The sequence below is a fragment of the Hemiscyllium ocellatum genome, chromosome 24 (assembly GCF_020745735.1).
Source record: "Hemiscyllium ocellatum isolate sHemOce1 chromosome 24, sHemOce1.pat.X.cur, whole genome shotgun sequence".
In the NCBI taxonomy this organism is placed as follows: domain Eukaryota; kingdom Metazoa; phylum Chordata; class Chondrichthyes; order Orectolobiformes; family Hemiscylliidae; genus Hemiscyllium; species Hemiscyllium ocellatum.
Window position 1 is genome coordinate 45,872,053 of NC_083424.1, and position 21,549 is coordinate 45,893,601.

A 21,549-nucleotide genomic window follows, 5' to 3' on the forward strand; every position below is an offset into this window, starting at 1 on the left:
TATATAGACGTTTAACAGCTGCACCTCTTATGATACTCCATTCATCACAGCTTATCAATTTGACAAAACCCGATTTATGCCTATTCTCTGCTTCCTGTCCATTAACCAATCTTTAATTCATGCTAATACATCATTCCCATGGGCCCTTTTCTTGTGCATGAACCTAATGGAAATCAAAATCTAAATTATATATGCTGATTCCTCATCATCTAGCTTACTACCTCAAAAAATGCTAACAAATTTGTCAAGCCATAAAACAATGTTGACTTTGCCTAATTATATTGCATTGTTTTACTTGCATTATTAAAAACTTCCTTAATAATAGATTCTAGGAATAACCCAATGACTGTTGTCAGGCTTAAATTGCCTACTGTTTCCAGTTTTCTCTCTCCCTGCTCTCTTGTATAGTGATGCTATATGTGTGAACTTCCAATTCTGGGACCTTTTAGAGAATCTTTTGGGGAAAAATCACAGCTAGCACATCCTCCAACTGTACAGCTATCTATTTTAAAACCCTTGCACATCAACAGTTCCAGAGGATTTGTCAGATTTCAGATTTTCAAGTTCCTCTAGTGCTTATTCTGTGTTGATGTTAAATTTCCTCAATTTCCTCACTCTTACTAAATCCCTAGGTTATTCTCTTTCTGGTATGCAACTTGTATCAGTTTTTAAAGTAAAAAGCACACAATATTTGTAAAAGCAGGTTGTCATTTCCTCATTCCCCATAATAATTTATCCTCTGTCATTAAGAAACCAATATTTAGCTACCCTTTGCCTTTTTAGATACTGTAAAATCTCTAATAATGTATATTCTCAACTATTTTATTCATTCTATATTTTCCCTTATCATCAACTTTTTAGTGGTCCTTGTTGCTTCAGAAAATTCTCCAAATCCTTAGTCTTCTGACTATTTTGCAAATCAAAAGCCTCTCTTTTTTAATGTAATATCACTTTTAATCTCCTTTGTAAGCCTTAGATGGATTTTTCTGGTTGAATTTTTGTTTCACTATAGCATGCATTTTTGTTGGACATTGAGTTGTTTCTTGAAATGTTTTCCCCTATTTATTTAGCACCAGACTTCTTAGTTAATTCATACAATCAACTGTCACTAGCTCTCTCCTCAAGCCTATTCAACTGGCTTTTAAGATTTTTGTTTGCATTTGGAGTAGGCTGTTTCATATTTAAAAGTGGAGATCAGTTGAATTGTAATCACAATTTCCCATCAAATCTTTTAAGACATAACAAATCAACCCTGCCTCATTGCACAATACAATAGCTTTAACCTTAGTTGAGTGCATAAAACATTACTCTAAGAAACTGTCACAAGACTATTCAATAGAATACTCTGTGCTCTTTTCGAACACAGTATATATAAAAAATTAAGTCCCCACAACTATTAAACTGTCTTTGTTAAAAAATTATTGCTTAACAATCTGTCCAACCATATAGCAGTTACCAAGCATATAAGCTGCTCCTGTCAATGCTTTTAACCCTTGCTATTCCTTAGCTCAGCCACACCATCTCTATTTCCGGATGTTTTGAGCAAAAATCCTTTATTACTCTTGCTCTCATCATCTTTTGTAATCCATGCTACTACTTCTCCTTTTCCAAGTTCATCTGTTTAAAATGTTGTAGACCGTGGAATACTTTTTTCCCAATCTGATTACCTTGCAATCATGTTTCTTTAATGATGAGAGCTAAACCAGTTATTTTCTATTATGCCACGATTTCATCTTACTGCAGATGTTACACACATTCGGATAAAGTGATTACATTTTGACTCTACTTATCACTGCCGTGAGTGCCAGGTTACAGCTTTTAAAAGGATGCTTCCAATTTTGGCTTTTAAAACAGTTAATTCACATTGCAGTCCACAATTTTAAAAAAGCACAAAAATGAAAAGCAGCAGCTGTTATACTACCTCGACCATTCTTTGATTCATCTACTCTTACATTCTGTCCCTTTCTGTCACACTCTGGTTACTATTACCTATATCAATTTCCTGCACTATTACCTTCTTTCCTTTTAACTTAGTAAATCTCCCTTCACACAGCCAATACTTAAATTTAGTGCCCTCTTCCTCACTCTAATTATTACAACTACTATTTAAGTCATTAAATCCAACAACCAAGCAAGGGAGGTAGTAGTGCCTGAAATAGATGCTAACTAGTCAGTCAATCAAACGCACCCTGGAATAAGGTGAATATGCTAATCCCAAGTGTTCCCAAAATATTCTTGAGCTTAGTTCTCTTCTTGACCTCGATCAGGTCTGACAAGTGAATACAATGATGACAGCAACCACTCATTAAGTTAAAATTGCATTCAGTACAGATATATTAAACCGATAGACACTGCAATAAGGTTCACTGGTATCGATCATTGACAAAAGTTCTTAAAAGTTAAAAGGTAATAATATTGACATAAGTTGTTTCAGAAAGTTGTCCAAATTTGTGCTAAATCACTGCATGGTATGTAATTAGACTTTTCAGACAATAATGTGCCCCAGTTTAATTCCTAACTTTGTGCTGAGTCTGGTGATCCCAGAGATGATTTGAACTAACCAAAATATTCATAGGTTAGAAAAAAACATTTGTGCTTCTGTTGCATATAATGCTAATAGGCTGCAGGAAAACTATGCCCATGACAGAAGGTCCATTTGCTGCAGCAGCTTTCCATGTTTGAATAAACTATTGTCAAGCACTGTCAAACTTGACACAGGAGAATCATTGGGGTGAGGTACCAGAGCATTTATGTGCCATGAAATCTTGAGAGAAAGTGAAGACTGCAGATACTGGAGATCAGAGTCAAGAGTGTGGTGCTGGAAAAGCACAGCAGGTCAGGCAGCATCCGAGGAGCAGGAGAATTGACATTTTGGGCATTAGCCCTGATGAAGGGCTTATGCCTGAAACATCAATTCTCCTGCTCCTCAGATGCTGCCTGGTCTGTTGTGCTTTTCCAGCAGCAGCGGCCATGAAATCTTAGCCATAATAAATAACTGCATTCAAGAAATGAGAGAGAATGAGAGAGAAGAACGAAGGCAGCACTTCATCATAAAGCAACAATTGCATTGTGATAATAAAGTCCACTAGATTTATGTGATTACCCAAAGTTTGGCCAAACAGATAAATTTTAAAGGAGCACCTTAAACAACGGTTGAAAGATAGGCTTCCAAAGGTTTGGGTTGAGAGACCTGATGCCACCATAACAGTGAAATCACCGAGGAAACGTAGATGTGTTTAAAGTTCAGAACAGGTTGAAGTATTTTGAATATCATTCTTAGCCACAATCCAATAAACTGTAGTTTCTACTTACACTACACTCTGTTATATATGTGGCTAAATCTTGTTCCAGGATTGACTTCTGGGTTTCAGATGCCTTAAGTTCCACATCCTTTTGCTCAAGAGCTGTTTCCAGCTCAGAAAGTTTACGTTGTAAATGGGTAACTTCTTGATCCATCTGAAAATTAGAATCAAATAAATACATCACTAACACACTAAAATAAAAATCCCAAAGAACTGTGAATGCTGGAAATCAGAAACAAAAACAGAAATTGCTGAAAACTCTCAGTAGGTCTGGCAGCACCTGTGGAGAGAAATCAGAGTTAATGTTTCCTTAGTTGTGATTTCTCTCCACAGATGGTGCCAAACCTGCTGAGATTTTTCAGTAATTTCTGCTTTGGTCACAAACACACTAAGCCAGTTGCCCAATGTATCCCAAACTTCTGATTGATCGTGAGTATTGTAAGAGGCCACATATTCTTTTTGGTCTAGAAGCTGAAATGGAGGTTGAACTGATGCATGTTAAAATCCAAAGAGCTTTGCAACTTGAAAATGATGTATGCATGTTGTTATGGGATTCTATGATTCTCTGCGATACTGCTTCCCCAAAGTAGCAATGTAAGAGGAAGAAGTCAAGACTGAATGGCTGAGAATCTTACTAGTTAAGTAAATATTCTCTTATTACAGCCGTCTGATTGGTTGAGCTGCAGAATATTAAAAACTGTAAGTGTAAAGAGCAGAAGAGTGGAAAAACTGTCCAATTCCTGCAGAAAGCATCCTTCGCTCCTTCACTGTGAGGAAAAACAAGAAAAAAAATACAGAAAATCTTAAAAGAAAGAATTCATAAATAGAAAAAAAAACACAGGTTCACCTGATCAACCAACAAACCAAAGAACAATCCTCACTCTATAGACAATCCAAAATGTGCAGGTTAGGTGAATTGGTCATGCTGAATTGCCCACAGTGTTCAGGGATGTATAAGTCAGGTGCATAAATCAGGGGAAATGTAAAGTAATCGGGTAGGGGAATGGGTCTGGGTGGGATACTCTTCAGAGGGTCAGTGTGGACTTGTTGGGCCAAATGGCCTGTTTGCACACTGTAGGGATTCTATGACAACAGTGATCACCACAAATGTCAAAGGTCTGAGAGAAAACTAACTTGCCACCTTGTGATCTGAACTTACGAACTTCATAATTTTCTTTAACCTGTCCACATTCCTTTCCATCCACAGTATAGGTGTGAACTGTATGTCTTTTGTCTATCTTAATTGTGATGGTGTATGTGCATATTTGGGGTCTTGAAGGAGTGCAGCTTAAGTTCGATAAGTTAGTAAACCTTTCTTTTCAGTGCTCTTGTTAAAATCAAGTCTGCTACATTAAATTGTGTTAATTTTCTGTTACTGGAGAAACCTGGTGTGTGTTGTTTTTGTCTTGAGCAGCAGTTGGGCAAATTGGTCATTTTGGTGATCTCATTGGAATTTTATACATTTAAACAAATTGTGGAACAGTGGGGAATGATTGTTGACACAATTTTCCCAGTTAAGCCTTGGCAACTTTTGAGAACTTTTGAGTTCTACTTTTGACTACCTTTATTTTTTAAAAGAAGTCATAAGATAACAGCCTTTGAAGAAGGCCAATGGTCTCCATCTATGATAGCTTATCCATCTACAGACTTTCTTCATTACAATATGCAAACTCTGATTTGTAGCTCGGGTGCTCGATGTTGTGGTTCTGTTCGCCAAGCTGGGAGTTTTTGTTGCAAACGTTTCGTCCCCTTTCTAGGTGACATCCTCAGTGTTTGGGAGCCTCCTGTGAAGCGCTTCTCAGGAGGTTCCCAAGCTCTGATGTAATAATTTCAAGGTCGTTTGCACCTGGGACTATTCATGTCATGTAAAGAAAGCCCTGGCTACAGGTCTTTTGCTATTTGAGCCTGTGCTCCCCTGTACTAATGTCACAGCTTATTTAAGTTGCCTGTTACAAACTATTCTTTCATATACCCTTAATAAAGCCCCTTCTCTCTACCTCCCTAGTTCACACATTTCCTTCATTAACTCCTGATCAAAGCTGCACACAATACTCAAAGAATGATAGTTGTTACTAAACCAATGTGCAGTTTCCATGGACAACTCCAATTGTTTGGAGAGAAAGACAGATGCAATCATATTGTGCTGCTGACACTGGTTGGCAGAAATCATTAACAGCAGTTCAGAGACAGACCATATGGCAGTGAACTGAGAACAACTGATGTGATTCCACTGTTAAGTAGCAGGAATATAACCATGAAACCAGTTATTTTACTGGTAGTTGGCAGGAAAGCAATAGAGTACTAAAGAGGCCAATTTCACCTGACTAGAAGTAACAAGATAAGCAAGTCAGCAAGCCTGCACGGATTAAAGGAAGTTCTTTTGGTTAAAAGAGTTCATCAATGAATGTTTATATTTCCAGAAACATTTCCATGAATCCCTTCTATTCAGACTATTGTTATTTTTCTATTTTTCTCATTTTTGACTTGGAACTGTGAATTTTGAACAGTAGCTGGTTTTAAAAAGAAGATCAAATGGCTGACATTTGCTGTTGGGAAATGGCCTGGAAAGATAATGCAGGTTAATGACCGATTTAAAAAACACTGTACCAAGATGTGGTTATGTTCAGGGATTGGCAGATGATTGGATATTAAATTGGTCAATCAAGGGACTACTGGCGCTGGTCAGCCAAACACAAAGAGTGCTGAAAAAGACAGAAAACAAAAGTGAAGTGAACTGGTGCCAATTAGGGTTTTGAGCAGGAGGCAGGTTTTACTTACAAGCTACACAACTTTGGTTTTGCTCTCTCTAGTTATTGTGTTTGCTGAAAGTTCTGAGAAAAGAACCCTATTCTACAATAAATGAAGTAAAAGTTTCCAGAAGTCTATGGAAACAGTTTGAGTCGGTCAGTGATTTCAGAATGCAAGTAAAATGCAAAATTCTACGTGCCTGTAACACAACCCATCAAAGGACTTCACAAAAGGCTGGTATTCTTCAGAGAGATGGTTATCGAATTAACAATTATTTTTATTTTCTTTTATAATTGATCCCTTAACCATGTCTGTCTGTTGATGTGAGAATAGGGGTTTATACTCAAAGAAGGTTGTCTTAGATTTTAGGTATTAATTAGATTGCCTTGTTATTTGTCAGTGTTCTGCTTAAGTTATATTTTGACCAATAAACTATAATTTTTTTAAAGTTATAAACTTGGAGTCTCAGATCTGTCATTTGTAAAGTCTGGTTAGAAACAACTGAGCAATTTTGAAGGTCACTAAATGTTTTAAGATCACTGTAACATGAATCAGCAATAGTGGCAGATTTGGTTTGGCTTGCTACCCCTGTGTTGCAACATCTCAAACGACCAAAATAAGCTCAAGTCACTAGTCTATTAAAAAATAACCATGGCTATCGTGACAAAAGCAATTGGAGAGAAAAAAAAATCATTGAAATAAAGGTTAAAACTAGACTCTTCAGCAATCCTACTTTTAATAACCAGTAAAATCAGATAAACTGCACAGAAACATTACACAAATAATATGAAGATACAGATACAAGATAACGGGAAATGCTAATAGTCCTGAGTTTCCAATTTAACCACAGCATAATTCACACCAATTGATTTATGCTAATTTCATGCCAATGCATCATTGCATGCAAATTTCTTTCTACAGCCACATTACATTGCGCAAAGGGAAAAAATACACAGATTTCTTGGGTAGTCATTGACTATTCATGCAAGTCAGGGACTAACTGTTCATCTTGGGTCTAAAATATTTGTTTTTGAGAAACTGACCCCTCAGTGTCCATCCACATACTTTTTCAAGTTTCACTTTAATTCAATATTCATTTAAGTCATTGAAATGATAAAGTCATGGAGCAGGATTTGATTTACCATACACATGCTAGCTCTTTGAAAGAGCTATTCAATTAGTCCCATTTTACTGCTGTTCTGCCACAGCCCCTAAAATCACTTCTACTTTAGAGATTTATCGATTTCCCTTATGGATATTAATATTGAATTTGTTTCCATGCCCTTTCAGGAAGTGCATTCAAGTTCAAAACAACTGTATATAAAGTCTTTTATTTTCTCCCCATCTCATGTTGCCTCTAATTGGCTTACTTACATCATTTTCTCAAATTTATTAACAAACTGCTTCAAAATGACATTTAATCCTTACTAAATGTTCATAAATTTGAATGTTTCTACTAAATTTCACCTTGTCCTTCTATGTTCTGAAGAGATCTATACAATTCCTCTGCTCTCTACAAGTAGCTGATGTCCTTCACCATGGTAATAAACCCTCTCAAGGCTTTAATACTCTTCCTAATGTGGTGAATAGAATTGGCCACAATACACCAGCTGAGGTCTAACTACCATGCAGAGTTTAACTTGTTTTTGTGTACTACATCTCGAGTTATGAAGCCAAGAATCTCAAGACTTTTTAAGAAGCCTCTCGACTTGCCCTGCCACCCTCAAATAATTGGGAACACATGGTTACAAATCCTGCATCCCCTTTAGAAGTACACAGTTTCTCACTCTCCTCACCCTCCCTACAAGAGTGAATTACTTAACATATGTGAAATTTCACCTGTTTATTTCTCTATTATGCCTACAGGCTCCTATAGTCAGTCATTCCTTCCTTATCAGAATTTAGAGTCATCTATAAAGTTTTAGATTAGGTCTTGTACATTCAAGCGTGGGTCACTAAACTACAGGATTTCAAAAAGAGGAGGGATCACAACACAAATTCTTGAAAAGAGCTTGTGGCTTATTTGGTAGTATTCCTATCTCTGAACGAGATGATTCCTGTTTCAAGACCAACTAGAAGACTTGATCATTAAGGAAGGCACATTCAGGAATCAGATGAATAATGTTTCTAAATCAACGTGCAAATCATTCTCCTACTCCAGGCCAGAGGCTGTGATGCCAAATCCATGTCCAAAAGTAGTAAAAAATATTTTTGCCTGCTTTTTGTATTATTTATATATAAAATAACTTTACCGGAGACATAAATTGACTTTAGTTTACACAATTTAATGTATCAAATTCAGAAATAAAAGCTTTAAACACAAATTTGTACAATTCCACTCAGTTTTTTTTCATTCACTCATGGGATGTGAGCGCTGCTGACGAGAACTGCCTTTATCATCCATCCCTAATTACCCTAGAGTCACAATATAGAAAATAATACTGCTTGACAGGGAATGCAATGAAAAGATGTTAAGTCATAACAATCATTCTCTGCTGTGACACATTATTTGGTTCTGAAGACAAAATCTGCATCAGACAGATCAACCTCTTCACCAAAACATGTACTCAATGGCCATACTGTAGCACACATCACCTTCTGTGCCAATGTGCATTGATTAACCTGCATCTCTTGAATAATTCAACAATAATCTCTATTCACCCCACGGCTATATGCTCACACAGCATTCATAACATTGGAGCTTCATCTTTTAGGGAAAGTCTTTTCCTCCAGTTATCGCATCTTTTTCTTCTGCTATCATCAAAGCATGCAGCATGGAAACAGAACCTTTGTTCCAACCAGTCCATGCCGACCATAATCCCAAACCAAACTAGTCTCACCTGCTTGCTCCTGGCTGTTAAAACTCCAAACCTTTCGTATTCATGTATCTATTCAATTGTCTTTTAAACTTCGTAATTGTATCTACGTCCAAGTTCATTCTACATAAGAACCACGCTCTGTAAAAAAAACTGCCTCTCATTTCTTTTTTAAATCTCTCTCCTCTTACCTTAAAAATTAGAATTTTGAGTTGAAATTCCTCAATCTAGGGAAAAGGCAACAACCATTAACTCTATCTAAACCTCTCATTATTTTCTAAACTTCTATTAGATCCCCCCTCAACCTCCTGTGCTCCAGTGAAAAAGGTCCCAGCCTTTATAGCTTAAACCTTCCATACCCAGCAACATCCTGGCAAATCACTTCTGTTCCCTTTCCAGCTTGACAATATCCTTCTCCTAACTGGGCGACCAAAACTGGACACAATATTCCAGAAGAGGGCTCACCAATGTCCCATACAACTTCAGCATGGCTTCCCACTTCTTAAAATCTTTTCCAAATAGATATCTAATGGTTGAGCAAAGCTGGATAGAGCGCAGGTAATCACTGCATTATCACTGTCCTGAGATCCAACTTTGGCAAAAACATTACTGACAGGATGTGACCTGAAGGTGTTCAAGATGAGAAGAAGTTTTTTTCAATCCCTCTGGTCAGAAGATCCAAACTTTCGTCAGCCATATTCAAGCTACCTTCAACCATCTATTATTTATTACAAACTGGACAACCGCTGTTTGTGGTGTTTCCTTTTCTTCAACACCTTTAATGGTTGACGCATTGCCCCATTTGGAAATATGCGACCTCAGAATGAATCTACACTTTGTCTTCATTAACAGTGATTTCTCTCCATCTTTGCTCACTGCCTGTTTAGCTGGTATGTCAAAATTCACTGGAATCTCATCTATCTTTCCAATACAGGTGAATCTATCTCCATTATTTTATCAACAACTGATTATAAAACATCAAAATACAATAAACTGGCTATTAAGTTCTCAGAGAAGATACGATGAGATCATGGTCCTCTGCTGCAATACAAAGTTGCTTCCCTTCATAAACCTGATACTCAATGCAGAGCTGGCTTTGAAATCTTCAGTATCTTATTTTCTTGCTTGCTTTCTGGTGAATTTTCAGATAAGTCTGCAAGAAACTGAAAATCCATTCTGACAATATTCATTGAAGCATTTTACAACTTCATTTCCCAAATGTAGCCACAAGCTTGGATAACCTCTTTTGTTGCCTCTAAACATGGATATCAACACAGACTGCGTAGAGAGCTCCCTCTAATCTACAATATTCATCCCTAATACAGTTCTTGAATTCTCTAGTTAGCAATTATTGATCTGCTCTGCACTCTCAATGGTGTCAACCTTAAACTAAGCAAAATTGACTATTCCTTCTTGATATCAGACCGCCTTATTAGAAAGTTGAATTGGTATAAACGCAATTCACAATTTTTTTGAAAAATTTATTCAAGAGATGAGGGCATTGCAGGTTAGGCCAGCATTTACTGCCTATCCCAAATTGCCCAGAGGATAGTTAAGAGTCAATCACAATACTATGGCTCTGGAGTCATATGGAGGCCTGACCAGGTAAGGATGGCAGATTTTCTTTCCGAAATGATATTTGTGAACAAGATGCTTTATTTCCAACAATCAACAATGGTTTCATGGTCATCATAAGGCGGCACGGTGGCACAGTGGTTAGCGCTGCTGCCTCACAGCGCCGGAGACCCGGGTTCAATTCCCGACTCAGGCGACTGACTGTGTGGAGTTTGCACGTTCTCCCCGTGTCAGCGTGGGTTTCCTCCGGGTGCTCCGGTTTCCTCCCACAGTCCAAAGATGTGCGGGTCAGGTGAATTGACCATGCTAAATTGCCCATAGTGTTAGGTAAGGGGTAAATGTAGGGGTATGGGTGGGTTTCGCTTCGGCGGGTCGGTGTGGACTTGTTGGGCCGAAGGGCCTGTTTCCACACTGTAAATCTAATCTAAAAAAAATAAGACTCTTCATTACAGATTTATTTTATACAATTCAAATTTCACCATTTGCCATGGCAAGATTTCAGCCTGTATCCCAAAACAGTACCTGGATCACTGAATTAACAGTCCTACAATAACACCACTAGGCCATCACCTCCCACGAAGGTGGTAGATTTTCAATCAGGTGTCGATAGGGGCAGAAACTAAGGGTTGATCAGCTGCCTTCAATAGTGTGCTGTTCAATGACTCTATAAATGAGACAGTTGCACCAGGGAGGGTTAACTTCAGTGTAGCAGGTAGAGACACCTCTGTTTTTTAGCTCAAGGTCAGGAGTCGATGTTTATTGGAGATCCACCATTGCTCAAACGCATATGATAAGTTTATAAAATATTATTTACTTTAAGAAGTTCGTACTGCTAGGTTTCACTGAAATCATACTTTCCAAGAGTGCTGGAATATTCTTCAAAAGATTCCCCACCACCAGCATCAGTTTGACTTACCTGTTCTTGCCACACTTTGTGATCAGGTTTGTAACCAAATCCTCTGGCAGCATCCTCCCATGTGAAGGAAGTTAGAACATTCAACCAGAGGACTTGGAATGAAGTAGAAGAAGGCAACATTGTGAAGGGGAGCTAGGGGCCTACAACGTGGAGACATTGACAGGTTTAAACATGTCAAAAAAAATCAACTAACTGGGAGGCAGGAAAATTTGAAATCTCTGGACACAATGAATTCCTTGCCAATGAATATGGAAATTCATGCTTAAATTGTAGCCACAATACAGGAAAAATACAGTAGATGCTGTTATAATGAACAATTTGTTAAATTTAAACCTGAGATTCAGATCAGAGTTACAGCAAAATTGATAGTAACTGGTTAAAATTATTCAGCTTTGTGTATTTACAAGTTATGGGTGTTAGCCATAAATCATTTGTCTGCAGAAGATGCTTTTCATTCCATTCTTTTTTGGGACAGTGCATTGTTGGCTATGCTAGCATTTCTTCTCAGTTACCCTTGAAAATGTGGTAATGAGCTGCCTTCTTTAATTGCTGTAGTCCATTTTGTGAAGACAGACAGGCCAATGGGAAGGGAGTTTCAGGAGTTTGACACAGTAACACTGTCGGAATCGCATTATATTTCCAAGTCAGATGATGAGTGATTTATAGTGAAGCTTGCACGTGGTGTCATTCCCGTATATCTGTTGCCCTTGTCCTTCTCGAAGATAGTGGCTGCAGACTTTGAAGGTGCTGTCAAAGTAGACTTCATAAATTTCTAAAATGCACTCTGGAGAATAACCTGTAACTAACTAACAACCAACCAACCAAACAAGCTTTATTTAACAAAATTACTTTTTGGCCAGTTTAAAATCATCTAACTTATTGAAGTAGTAAATTTCGGTTATGATTATTTAGCTAGCAATGGGCAATAAATGCTGGGCCAGCCAGCAATGCCACACATCCCATGCATGAATGCAAAACAAAAATCCTTAAACCATCTGGTGTGAGCATGTCCATAACATTGTTAGCATGGCAGTGGAAGATGAAGAATGCAAGAGGGCATGCCAGGAGCAGTACCAGGCATAAAAAAAATGAGAGGTCAACCTGGTGAAGCTACAAAACAGGGTTACTTGCATGCCAAATATCAAATGCAGCAAGTGATAGATAGTGATAAACGATTCCACAACCAACAGATCAGATCAAAGCTCTGAAGTGCTGCCTATCGAGTTGTGAATAATGATGGACAATTAAACAACTCACTGGAGGAGGTAGCTCATTAATATCCCCATCCTTAATAATGGGGGAGCCCAGCACATCAGTGTGAAAGATAAGACCAAAGCAATGACAACAGTCTTCAGCCAGAAGTGCCATGATCCCATCTCTGCCTCCTCCAGATGTTCGCAGTATCACAGGTACCAGTCTTCAGCCAAATTGATTTACTCCACACCATATCAAGAAACAATTGGAGGCATTGAATGCTGCAAAGACTATGGCCCCTGACAACATCCCAACAACAGTACTGAAGATGTGTGTTTCAGAATTTGCAGCACCCCTAGCTAATTGTCCCAGTACAGCTATAACAATGGCATCTAGCCAACAGAATGGCTAGATGCCATTAAATCCTGTACACATCCAACCTGGATAATTTCTGCCTCATCAGTCTACTTTCGATCATGTGATGGAAGGGGTCATCATTATTGCTATCGAGCAGCACCTGCTCAGTGATGCCTAGTTTTGGGTCGTCAGATCCACTCAGCTCCTGACATAATGATGGCCTTATGGTCAAAATGGACCAATTGCTTAATTCCAGAGGCGAGAGGAAGTGACAGCCCTTGACATCAAGGTTGCATTTGACCAAGTTTGGCATCAAGGATCCTGGCAAAACTGGAGTCAATGGGAATTGGAGGAAAGCTCACCACTGGTTAGAGTCATACATGGCACAAAAGGAAGATGGTTATGGTTGTTGGAGGTCAGTCATCTCATCTCCAGTCTAGTGCTACATGAACTTCTTATGGTAGACTCTTGGACCTAACCATCTCCAGTTTTTGCATCAATTATTTTCCTTTTATCATAAGGTCAGCATTGGGGATGTTTGCCGATGATTACACAAATATTCAGCACCATTCATGACTCCTCAGATGTTGAAACAGCTCATGCCCAAATGCAGCCAGACTTGGACAATATCCAGGCTTGGACTGAAAAATTGCAGGTAGCATTCATGCCACACAAATTACAGATGATGGCATCTCCAAAAAACAAAGTATCTGACCATCGTCCCTTGACATTTGCCCTGACAATAGTGTTACGATTTCTGAACCAACCACTATCAACATCCTGCTGTTAAAATGGACCAGAAACTGAACTGGACTAGCCATAGATGCACTGTGGTCACAAGAGCAGATCAGAGACTAGGAAATTTGTAGCGAGCAACTCATCTCCTGTCCATCATTTACAAGGCACAAGTCAGGAATGTGATGGAATACTCCTCACGTGCAGCTCCAGTAACACTCATGAAGCTTGACACCATTCAGTGCAAATCAGCTGTTTGATTGGCACCATACCACAAACATTCACTCCCGCTCAATAGTAGAGGTGTGTACCATCAACAAGATGCACCACAGAAATTCATGAAGGATCCTCAGACAGCACTTTCAAAACACACGATCACTTCCATCTCAAAAGGACAAGGATGCATGGGAACACCACTACCATCAAGTTCCCTGACAAATCACTCACCATCGTGACTTGGAAACATTCATCATTCCTTCAGTGCCGCTGGGCCAAAATCTTGGAATGCACTCCCTAACAGCATTGTGGATGTACCAACACAAAATGGACTGCAAGAAAGTAGCTCACCTTCTCAAGGGCAACTAGAATGGGCAACAAATGCTGGCAAATCCATGATACCCATATACTATGAATGAATGAAACATATTTTAAAAATTTACAAGTCTAGATGATGTGTGGCTTGGATGGAAGCCCACTATTTCCAGGCATCTTCTAGGTGGCAGGGATTGTGCAGTTGGAAGATGTTGTCAAAATAACTTTGATGGGTTGTTGCAGTGTATTTGGTACATGCTGTACATTGCTTGCACTAAGAGTTAGTGGTAGAAGGGCCGAATATTTAAGGTGATGAACAGGAGTCGGATCATCATGCTGAAAGATGTTGAGTGGCATACTGTTAGAGCTGTATATCCTGGCACGGGGAGAATGTTTCATACATCCAACTTGTGCCTTATTAAAGGAAACTGGCCTTGGGGAAACAAGTGATGAATTACTCACCGTAGAATTCCAAGCATTCATATGGCTGACTCAGTTAAGCTTATGGTTTAATGGCAAGCCTGCCCCAAATGTTGACATTGAGATATTCAATGATAGCAACATCATTTGTTGTAGTCTGAGGGTATGAGGGAAAACCCCAAAGAAAACTATTCTCTTCCACATTTTAAGATGTAAATGCAGTTTCTTACTGGACTCAAAATGGCCGAGGATGATTATGTTTCCAGAAACGTCTGAATCCCCTGCAACGTATCGACATTCTAGCTAAAGGTGACACACAGGAGCTGGAGATGAACCATCGGCTTACAACCAGATCTGGCCAAAGGAAATCATCAAGTTCCATTTTGTTAAAATGAACAGTAATGCTTTAATAGTTACTTAGTCACCTCATCATGGAAACTCAAGCAAGAGAGGTAGGGCTATGGCTATTACACCTAAATGTTCCCATTAAGATGGGTCCTGATACCAGAAGTGCCTGCCTTTGGCACATGACTGAGCCCGAGTTTGATGAATTGCTTAAGTACATAATTTTTGGATTCTAAGTCCATTGCTGTTTAACTTCCAAAGAGAGAGCAGGATGCTAGGTTGAGATGGCAGTATGCATCAGATCCTCCATTTGTCTCCAAATTACTAGCTGGAAAGAAGCCCACAATGTACCTGCAAGGAGAAAAACAACTGGTCCCAGCTCACCAAACTATTATTGGACCTCCAGGATGTTGTAACTGATTGAAACTATTTTGATTTGGAAAATAGAGTGACTATTGTGAATGTTCAAATGCTTACAGGAAATGTCTGCAGGTGTGCCACTCCTGATATCAACATACGTGCAGGTGTGCCAAAAGACGGACGGCATATCTACTTTCTCAGATATCACCGTCCAGCCCTCCTTAGCCAACACTATCTCACTGCACGGCCTTCTCCAGCCACCTAGCCCGAGCCTTCCCAAATCAGGAGGTGCCATGTCAAGAGTGGCTGCTGCTGTGCCTGCCCCCATCCACTGCTGAACTCAGTCTCACCCTCACTGCAGGATCAGAGTGTTTCAGGTCCCAGTCCCGAATTCCATTCTTCACATTTCCATGAGCAGCATTTCCTTCCATTGCTTTTGTGATGTCACTTAGTGACAGAGTGCAAGATCCCTCTTGTGTCACCTAAAGGTGATGTTTGCACCAGACACCCTGGTCATAGAATCATAGAATCCCTACAAGTGTGGAAATAGGCCATTTGGCTCAACAAGTCCACATCGACCCTCCAAAGAATATCCCACTGAGAACCAATTCACCTACCCTATTACTTTAATTTCCCCTGACTAATGCACCTAACTATACACTTTGAGCAATTTAGCATGGCCAATTCACCTAATCTGCACATCTTTGGATTGTGGGAGGAAACCAGAGCACCCAGAGGAAACCCACGCAGAGAATGTGTAAACTCCACACAGACAGCCACCTGAGCCTTGAATTGAACTTGGGTCCTGTCGCTGTGAGGCAGCAGTGCTAACCACTGAGTCACCAGGCCACCCATATATTTATCATTTCTGGATTTACCAAAACTTGGAATCTATTCCTCTCCTATCTTGCCTTTCTTAATTTCCTGAATGTGGTTATGCGCATAGAGTAATAAAGCAGTTCCCCTACTATTTGCATGTTTTGCTACTAAATCCCATCATTGATTGCACCTTAACAATTTTTGCCGTGAGTTGATTTTAAAAATTGGAATTCAAAAACCAGGGTTTGAGGAAATCTACCTCAAAAAAGGAGAAGAGTAGAACGAAAGAAAGAGTAAATCAAACAACATTTTGTTATCCTGAGCTTAAGAGGAGAAAAATGATGGGACAGAATACAGGAAGGAGATAGAGTACTTGGTGGCGTGTGTAGAGAAAATCTCAATCTCAGTGTCAGCAAAACAAAAGAGCTGGTCATTGACCTCTAGAAGCAAGGTGGAGGGCATGCCCCTATTGACATCAATGGAGCAGAGATGGAGATGGTCAAAAGCGTAAGGTTCCTCGGTACGATGATCACCAACAAATCTTTCCTGGTCCACCCAAGTTGATGTGATAGTCAAGAAAGCACAGCAATGCTCCATTTTCAGCAGCAGCGGGAGCAGTGAGAGCGAGGACCAGGTGGCGGCTGGGAAGGTACATTTCCCTTGAAAAGGGAATGAGAGGTGCTGCATTTTGAAAAAGCAAATCAGGGTAGGACTTATACACTTAATGGTAAGATCCTCGGGAGTGTTGCTGAACAAAAAGACCTTGGAGTGCAGGTTCATAGCTCCTTGAAAATAGAATCACAGGTAGATAGAATAGTGAAGGCGGCATTTGTAATGCTTTCTTTTATTGGTCAGAGCATTGAGTACAGGAGTTGGGAGGTCATGTTGCAGCTGTACAGGACATTGGTTAGGCCACATTTGGAATATTGCGTGCAATTCTGGTCTTCTTCCTTTCAGAAAGATGATATGAAACTTGAAAGGGTTCAGAAAACATTTACAAGGATGTTGCCAGGGTTGAAGGATTTGAGCTATGGGAAGAGGTTAAATGGGCTGGGGCTATTTTCCCTGGAGAATCAGAGACTGAAGGGTGACCTTATAGAGTTTTATAAAATCATGAGGGGCATGGATAGGATAAAGAGACAAGGTCTTTTCCCTGGGGTGGGGGAGTCCAGAACGAGAGGGCATAGATTTAGGGGGAGAGGGTAAAGATATAAAAGGGACATAAGGGGCAACGTTTTCACGCAGAGGCTGGTGCTTGTATGGAATGAGCTGCCAGAGGAAGTGGTGGAGGCTGGTACAATTACAACATTTAAAAGGCATCTGGATGGGTATATGAATAGGAAGAGTTTAGAAAGGTACGGGTCAAGTGCTGGCAAATGATACGTGATTAGGTTAGGATATTTAGTCAGCATGGACAAGTGGACCGAAGGGTCTGTTTCCGTGCTCTACATCTCTATGCCTCTATGACTTACCTCGAGCCTCCATTTTTAGCAGCAGCGGGAACGGTGAGAGCGAGGAGCTGAGTGGGAGCTGTCAAATTGAGCTCTGGGAAGGTGAATGAACTGATATATTTGTGCAGCGACTGAACCAGAGACACTACACTACACCAAAGGCAGTGTGGTGTGTGGATACGGTAAGAATTTTCTATTTCTTTTTTATTGGGTGATTGATAAAATCTTTTGTTTTTTCATTTATCTATTATTTGATATTATAGTTGGATTTAGTTAAGATTAAGATTAAGATTAAAAATGGCTGGAGATCTCAGACCTGTGTTATGCTCCTATAGCTCAATGTGGGAGCTCAGGGACGCGGTTGATGTCCCAACTCCTTCACATGCAGGAAGTGTGTCCAGTTGCAGCTCTTGTTAGACCACATGATGGTTGTGGATGGACTCACTTTGGAGCATCCGCGATGCTAAGGAAGTTGTGGATAGCATGTTTAGCGAATTGGTCACACCGCAGATTAGGATTGCTGAGGGAAATTGGGATTAGGTGACCAAATGGCAGAGAAAGAGCAGAAAGGCAGTGCAGGCGTCCCCTGTGGTCATCTGTTGGGGGAGATGGCTCACCAGGGGAAGACAGCAGTAGTCAGGTTCATGCCACTGTGGTTGGTTCTGCTGTGCAGAAGGGTGAGAAAAAGAATGAAAGGGCTATAGTCATAGGGGATTCAACTGTAAGGCGAATAGATAGGCGGTTCTGTGGTTGAAAACAAGACTCCAGGTGCATGGCTGTCTCAGATCGGCTACAGAACATTCTGAAGGGGGAGGGTGAACAGCCAACTGTTGTGGTGCATATAGGCATCAATGATATAGGTAAAAAAAACGGGATGAGGTCCTACAAGCAGAATTTAGGGAGTTAGGAGTGTTATGAAGATATGGGTATCCTGTATCTTGAAGAGCATTAGAAGTTAGAAGAAATACGTGACAGCACCAAGTGTTCTCAATAAAGTAACAACATAACACTGGGTTGAAAGCAAGATTAGCTGGGTTGCCTGGAAATGCCAAAACAATCAAATTAGGCCAACCATTTTAAATTATACTCCAAAAAATATCAAACTCCAATTCAGTTTGAATTCAGTATATTGACGATCCTAAAGGCCAATGACACAATCCAAAGCTTTTGGGGGTATAAGACCGAGGAAAATTGAACAGTTGAGAGAAGAACTGTCAAACTACCAGTATATAAAGACTGCCTGAAAAATAGCTCTCTTAAAAGGTACCTCTATCGATCAGTAACCTGTGAAGCAGAATCCCCAAGAAGAAGAAAAGAAGACAGAAATTCAGAGAAAACTGAAAGCTGCCTGGTTTTGAGATAAGAAGTTTTGTTTTGTAAATCTTAACAGTGAGTTTATCAGATGAGTATTATAGAAGGGAAAGTAAAAGATAGGTTAGAGGAAGCATTTGTTATTTAATTATTCTCTGTTATAGTTGAAGAAATAAAAGTTGTTAATTTTTACTTTAGCTGGTTCTTGGCATATCAAATTTTCACAGATTGCTGCACGGGATAAATCTTTTCTATGTTGCTGGTTTTAAATAAGCAGGAGAGTTTACTCTGTGTCGTAACAGGTGCCTAGGACATTGGGACCAGTTCTGGGGGAAATGGAACTATTACAAATTGGACAGTCTACACCTGGGCCGGACTGGAACCCATGTCCTAGGGGATGCTTTTGCTAACACTGTTGGGGAGGGTTTAAACTAATGCGGCAGGAGGACGGGAACCAAATGAGACGGTTAGTGGACAGTAAGGAGGTAGTAGCTGAAGCCTGTAAGGAATGAGATAATGAAGTCAGCGTGACTAAAGGGAAGAGTAGGCAGGGAGCAGATGATGAGGATATCACAGCTGTGCTGAAGGAGGGCACTATGGAGGACTCAAGCAGTGAGGCAATATGGGCAGAGCTCAGAAGTAGGAAGGTTGCAGTAATAATACTGGGCTGTACTACACACTTCCCAACAGCAAGCATGAGATAGAGGTACAAATATGCAAACAGATTATGGAAAGATATGGGAGCAACAGGTGGTGGTGATAGGAGATTTTAATTTTCTCAACATTGACTGGGATTCACTCAGTGTTAGAGGTCCAGATGGAGTAGAATTTGTAAGGAGCATCCAGGAGTGTTTTCTAGAGCAGTATGTAAATAGTCCAACTCAGGAAGGGGCCATACTGGACCTGGTGTTGGGGAATGAGCCCGGCCAGATGGTTGAAGTTTCAGTAGGAGGTTACTTTGGGAATAGTGATCACAATTCCATAAGTTTTAGAATACTCATGGACAAAGACAAGAACGGTTCTAAAGGAAGAGTGCTAAATTGGGGGAAGGTCAACTATAACAAATTTCAGCAGGAGCTGGGAAATGTGGATTGGGAACAGTTGTTTGAAGGTAAATCCACATTTGAAACGAGGGAGGCTTTTATAGGGATGTTGATTAGAGTGCAGGATAGATATGTCTCTGTGAAAATGAAGGATAGAAATGGCAAGATTAGGGAACCATGGATGATAAGTGTAATTGAGAGACTAAATAAAAGAAAAAAGGAAGCATACATAAGGTCTAGGCGACTGAAAGCAAATGAAGCTTTAGAAGAATATTGGCAAAGTAGGACCAATCTGAAATGAGGAATTAAGAGGGCTAAAAGGAGTCATGAAATATCTTTAGCAAACAGAGTTAAGGAAAATCCCAAAGAGTGTAACTAGAGAAAGGGTTAGCCCACTCAAGAACAAAAGAGGAAAGTTATGTGTGGAGTCAGAGACAATGGGTGAGATTCTTAATGAGTACTTTGCATCAGTATTCACCGAGAAGAGGGACAGGACGGATGTTGAGGTTAGAGATAGATGTTTGATTATTCTAGGTCAAATCAGTATAAGGCAGGAGGAAGTGTTGGGTATTCTAAAAGGCATTAAGGCTGAGAAGTCCCTAGGTCTGGATGGGATCTATCCCAGGTTACTGAGGGAAGCAAGAAAGGAAATAGCCGGAGCTTTAACAGATATGTTTGCAGGATTCTTGAACATGGATGAGGTCCTGGAGTACGAGAGAATTGCTAATGTTGTCCCCTTGTTTAAGGAGGATAGCAGGGATGATCCAGGTAATTATAGACCAGTGAACCTGATGTCAATGGTAGGGGAGCTGCGAGAGAAGATACTGAGGGATAAGTTCTATTTATATTTGGAGAAAAATGGCCTTATCAGTGATAGGCAACATAGTTCTGTGCCGGGAAGATCATGTTTTACCAACTTAATAGAATTCTTTGAGGAAGTTACAAAGTTGATTGATGAGGGAAGGGTTGTAGATGTCACTTACATGGACTTCAGTAAGGTGTTTGATAAGGTTACCCATGTTAGTCTGATGGAGAAAGTGAAGTCGCATGGGGTCCAGGATGTATGAGCTAGATAGATAGAGAACTGGCTGTGCAACAGGTGACTGAGAGTAGTAGTGGAAGGGAGTTTCTCAAAATGGAGAACTGTGACCAGTGGTGATACACAGTTATCTGTGCTGGGACCACTGTTGTTTGTGATATACATAAATGATCTGGAAGAAAGTGTAGGTGGTGTGATTAGTAAGTTTGCAGATGACACTCGGATCGGTGGAGTAGCAGATAGGCCATTAGTCTTCTGAATGGACCTCTCAAATTTCAAATTTAATATAGACCTCACTCTTTGTGCACCTCTGCATTCATAACTTTATATTCCTTGCTCTGTTCTATTGCGCTTTTGCACTTTGTATGCTATGATCTGTCTGCACGGCACACAAAACAAAACATTTCACTGCATCTAGGTACACGTGACAATAATAAATCAAATCAAAGTCCAATCGTCTCATTACAGATAGTCATGGCCTTATGTCCCACTCAACAGTTACAGTGTGAATATTGCCTGTGTTATGCTGCATTGAAGCACAGAGCCCCTGTACTTTGACCACTTTCGTTGGACATGATTGAAACAAC

The 21,549-nt window shown here is 39.9% G+C and overlaps 1 protein-coding gene across 9 annotated transcripts in view; it reads right to left on the reverse strand.

Annotated features, from left to right (window-relative positions):
* Positions 1-21,549, reverse strand: part of cita (citron rho-interacting serine/threonine kinase a) — a 217,920-nt gene that overhangs the window by 119,302 nt on the left and 77,069 nt on the right. For all 9 annotated transcript variants that reach the window (XM_060843752.1, XM_060843750.1, XM_060843753.1 and 6 more), the window contains exon 12: positions 3,313-3,456. In XM_060843752.1, coding sequence (XP_060699735.1) covers positions 3,313-3,456 — 144 coding nt within the window. The remainder of the gene's footprint in view (positions 1-3,312; positions 3,457-21,549) is intronic.